This window comes from Chaetura pelagica, unplaced genomic scaffold, assembly GCF_000747805.2.
Source record: "Chaetura pelagica isolate M959 unplaced genomic scaffold, ChaPel_1.0 scaffold79, whole genome shotgun sequence".
In the NCBI taxonomy this organism is placed as follows: domain Eukaryota; kingdom Metazoa; phylum Chordata; class Aves; order Apodiformes; family Apodidae; genus Chaetura; species Chaetura pelagica.
The window spans coordinates 4774088-4779190 of record NW_009969339.1 but is presented as its reverse complement, the minus strand read 5'-3'; the positions used below and the strand labels follow the sequence as shown (position 1 = coordinate 4779190).

General features: G+C 40.8%; 1 protein-coding gene across 1 annotated transcript in view; it reads right to left on the bottom strand.

Annotated features, from left to right (window-relative positions):
- CCDC53 (coiled-coil domain containing 53) overlaps positions 1-256 on the bottom strand; it is a 14883-nt gene extending 14627 nt beyond the window's left edge. The window contains exon 1 of the mRNA XM_010005866.1: positions 51-256. Coding sequence (XP_010004168.1) covers positions 51-256 — 206 coding nt within the window. The remainder of the gene's footprint in view (positions 1-50) is intronic.
- Positions 257-5103: the final 4847 nt, after the last annotated feature.

Here is a 5103-nt window from a genome sequence, read left to right as displayed (position 1 = left end):
CTCCGGCGGTGTCTGCGCAGCCCGCCCTGGGGCAGCGCCGCGGGCAGGGCCGGCCTGGCCGGTGGTCCCGGCGGAGGGACGCACCGCTCTCCCCCGAACCTCGCTGGTCTGTGCTGTGAGTCGTCCCGGCCGCAGAGGGGCCTCGTCCCCGGGCCGAGCGGGCCCCGGCGAGGCGGGGGAGGCCGTGAGCCACAGGTCCAGGCCGCGGGGCTCCGGGTAACGTGCAGGTGAAGGATCCTGCCCAGCCGTCAGGCATCGGAGAGTAATTAGGAGGAAAGCCAGTGATGAAACTGTTCCTGTGCTCTTATGTGTCGTTTGGGTGGTGAAGGGCCACACTTTGAACGTGAAGAATAAAAAGAACAAGCACTGAATGACCCTGAGGTCTTCTGAAAAAAAACCAACACGGCTGTCATCGTGCAGGAAAGGTTCCTGTACTTCAATGCTTGTGCAAAAGGGGAACAAAAAAGGGCTTTGGTAAACTTAGCTGTGGCCTGTCTAAAGCTTTTGTGTTGTTCAGCAACACCTCTTGTTGCTGTCACTTGATTCTCAAGCTTAGGGTTTTAAGTAGGTCTATTCCTTTTCGGTCAAGGAACCTCAGAGGTACCAGGCTCTAAGAAAAGGGGAACAGTCTGTAAGTTTGCAGATGTTCCTCTGGAATAATTCCCTGACTGGCAAATAACCAATCTGTTTTTAACTTTGAGTAGTTGTGGGTGTTGTTTTTCCCTATTTTTTGGTTAGACTGTTTAGACTGGGGACCCAGTACAAACTCAGGTCAAACGATTCTAATGGGGTGCATCATAAGAAAAGGGTTTCCCGTCTCTCTCTTGCTCCCTGCTGACAGCTAAGTACTCTCATGTAACCACTTGTCAGCTGTAGCACAGTGTTCCCTTCCTTAAGGCGCTGCAAAATGCCCTCTCAGCAGACAACTATCACTAGAGGAGGGTCTGTTTGCTGCTGCTGTCATGGGTTGAATCTAATTAGCCAGACTGTGTGTGTTGAACACCAGAGCCTTGTTGGGCAGGGTCAGAGGCAGACCTTGCTGGCTTTGGTAGCAAAAATACAGGCAACTGCTCCCTCGTGCAGCTTCACTCGTGACCGCTCAGGGGAACAGCAACAGAAATACTTCTTTGTTGGACACACATCTGATCTTTCATGTTGTGCTTGACTGAGGTCTACTGGCTGAAACCAACAGGCACAGTGAAATCTTAGGAAAGGGCTCTGATCTCCTGGTACTGCCAGTTTGTCTACCATCTGTGCTAATAAAATTTTGAACAGGAAATGTACAGTTTTACACAGTTACGTAAAGAGATTGTGAGCTGAACAGAAAGTATGTTTGACCCCATCTTGTATAATATTAAATAACCTAGTTTCTGCATCTTCAACAGGTCTTCAAGGAGGTAAGACATCTGTTCTCTGGGATGACCAGACAATTGATTTGGATCGAAGCCATTAAAGAACAAGTCATTAAACACTGGAGGTTGGGCTCAACAATCTTCGGAGGTCCCTTCCAACCCCTAATATTCTGTGATTCTGTGATTTCAGGAAGTGTTGCCTCTATGGAGAGCTGGGAATGGCAATTGTATATAGATCATGCATCTAACCCCCAGACTGATTAACTATGAATGAAAGATGAAGAAATACCTTTAAATCCCCAAAGACATGACTCCAGACAGAGGATATGCACACTTGCATTTGTAAATAACCCTCAAATTGAATACTATATGGAAAATATGTATTGAATTATTCCGTGAAAACTATCATTGACTCTCAGAATTTATTCTCATGTTAACCAGGAATAATGAATTCAGAAAAGAATCTGTCCTTTGGAAAAGGGATGGGATGTCTAACTGAACAGTCAATTCCCAGTCCTGATGTCTGAGCTAAGTTTTGGAGAATGTAGGCCAAGAAACGACAAATCCTAGCATGATGATGTGTGCTATGGTTGTTATAACATCAAAACAAAAGATTGCCAGCAGCTCAATGTGGTAAGTAAAACTTAGTTTAAATTCTAAGGTTGTATTGTACTGCAAGGCAAGACAAATCGGAGTGATTTGGGGTCCTTGTTTGCAGCAGTGAATTCAAATGGAGTGCAGTGGATAAACTCTTCGGTGGACATGCTTCATGGCTAAACCTAAATACTGCTACATTTCATAAAACAAAATAATACAAAAAACCTTTACATTTAGAGCAGCTAAGAATGTACCAAAGTCTGAGGCTATCAGTATGGAGCTTCTTGTGCAATGAGGTGACTAAAACTGCACTAATTACTTTAATGCCTTGATGATTAGAACTCAAGTGTGCTACACTAATTTTGGTTTAAAATTAAACAAAATTCTTTGTTTCCTTCAAAATTATTTCCATTTGCTAAGCATTTTACAAACGCATGTACAGAATCCATGGTAGCTCTGACAGAGCATGTAGTTGGCAATTCCTTGTATCTCCCAAAGGGAGGACAGGGGGTTAGCCTACAAAGTTCAATAGGTTTAATCTAGTTTGTAAGGAATTGTGCAAATTGGCCAAATTGTTTTTTCAAATTATCTGAGTTATCTTGCCACCTTAATTACCTCAACCCTGCCTGTTCCCCGCCCCGCCCCCCCCCCCGCAGATTACACTGAAGAATAAAGTTCCATGAAGTGTCGATATTGTAAGTTTTCCAGGCAATGCCACAGAAATTTAATAATGCAAATGCTTAGTCAAATCTTATCTTAATCTCTTGGTCTGTAAATCTGGACAAGAAATCTCACAAGAATATGCTCTCCTGTGAACTTTCTGGTACTTCCTGCTTTTAATTTGGCCAAAAATACTGCAGAGAGAAGTGCAACACAGCACTTTTTCTCCCAGCTGGAATTAGGAAACGCAGGTTATGAAAAGTGAAAAACTGAAAGTAGAGGAAAATTATCCAATTTTTTTCCAAAACCTCTTTAAAATTTTTTAATTGAACTGGTTTGTTAATCTGGAACTATTAATGACTGAGATCCCAATGGGTGGATTTATAAAAAATAATTGAATTATAATAGCCAGAGTTAAAGTGTGTATGATTTGAAAATATATTTTGTACCAGCACCTATACTGCATGATAAATATCAAATTAAGGAATAAATATTGTGCAGTAGGTACTGCTGGCAGTTTATACACTATGTATTAGCATAGATACATGCAAGCGTTTAAAGACACAGTCATGTAGCTCCACCTTTCAGTGAAGAAAAGATTAAAGATTGTTTAACAGTTACTGAAATGCAGTTTGCTTGAACATTAGTATTTTGAAGATGTTAACCTTAGAGTTGCTGAGGGTAACTTGAAGCACAAGGCTGTGTGTACAGAAAACTGATCAAAGCTTTGTCCTCATCATTAGTAAAAAATATTTTGTCTTGTGATTAAGGTGGTGAAGGCAGCTGCATGGGTTTCAAAGCACCCAAACAGATCTGCTACGTATATTTTTGTACTGCACAAAATCAGAGCCTCCTGTCAAATGCAAAACAAAACAGCACAAGCTGAAAAAACTGGCAAGTGCTACTGTAACTTAAAATGTTTGTATGCATTTTGTATGCCTATATACTGTTACAGGTCCCAAGACACAACAGTATTATGTTAAAATCAGCTTAGAACTCAATTAGCTATACAATTGAGAGGCAAGTTAAACAGAAACAAAAAGCTGATCCAAAACAATTTCCAGACATGGTGTCACCAGATCCTCCACAGGGGCAATAGCTGTTTTTACTAAGGTGGTCCAATGAAGAGCTGAAAAGGTCAGAGTGTGGATTAACTTTTTTTTTTTTATTTCCCATGGAGTCTTCTAAATCCATGCTGGCAAAGCTTTCTATATGTAACTGATACTGCCTCAATGATTTTTCTCTCAGCTGAATTTAAAAAAAAAAAAAAAGTCTATTTCAGTAGTTGAGATATGTCAGAATATGCACAAATTTAGCAAACTGAAGGTTCAGAGAATTACCTACACTTGACAGTTTATTTAGACTGAGAAATACAAATGTTGGGTGTTATGTAGGGTAATTAAAAAAGAAAAAAAGAATTAAATTATAAATGGTTTTCCAAGTACTGTGCTAAGGAATCATCAGAGGAATAACTGATTATTTTGTTATACACGGAAGAACCTGGGGATCATGCTAAAATACCCATTTTATACTTGAAAGAAGGAATATGAAGAGCCTTGAACTTGGCAAGATCATTCCAATCCTTGGTAATTAGCTTTAAGTAGTCCTTAAAAACAAGCATCCCAGCTTCTGAATTAACTACAGAACAAAATGATTTGTGCCCTCTGCCCATTGAGTGTTAAGAAATTCTAAATTAAAAAAGTCTTAGTCAAAATGCATCTGCACATACCTAACGCAAACTGTCTTTGTCAAGATGGGTTCTGGGTATAAAGTATGATATTCTGTACAGCCAGGTGCTGTGCAAAGCTTTGCTTTCAGAGTGGGCAAAAAAAGAAAAGCCCAATAAACTGGTTCAGTTACACTGCACATGCAGGATACCAGTGTCCCAGTCCAGTTTTTCCTCTTGGACCCACAAAGACTTTTAGATGTGTCTGTGAGACACTTAAACCTCCTATTAAACCTGTACTCTCTGGTCAAACTATGGATATGAGATTAACAAAGTGGTGTATTTTGAAACATCCTCCATTCTGCTTATTTTGCAGTTTAAGCACACACCAGTGGGGGGACAGATGGACTAGGTAATCTTAGAGGTCTTTTCTAACCATGATGATTCTGTGATTCTGAGACCAGAGTGTCTTTTAAACTCATCTTAAAGTTACTAATTTATTTAGCTTATACCCCAGAAATTTCTAGTTTCCCTGCAAAATGGGAACCTTTTGGTTGCATATATTCAGCCAGTTGCTTTTAACTCTCTACTGTACAAGCCAAAACAGGGAGAACTTATTTTATGGCTCTTAGTCAGCCGAGTGCATGTTGCAAACACTTTGTGTGGATCTGGCAAATGAACATACGAGAGCTCTGTTTTATGGACTCCAAGGATCTGAGTCGTGTAGGAACACCAGTTATTTGCATGTCCCTAGAAAAGGTCCCCTGGATGGTGTCAGGGAGGGAATGAATCAGACTGCTACTCAGCACAGGAGGAATATGACACAAC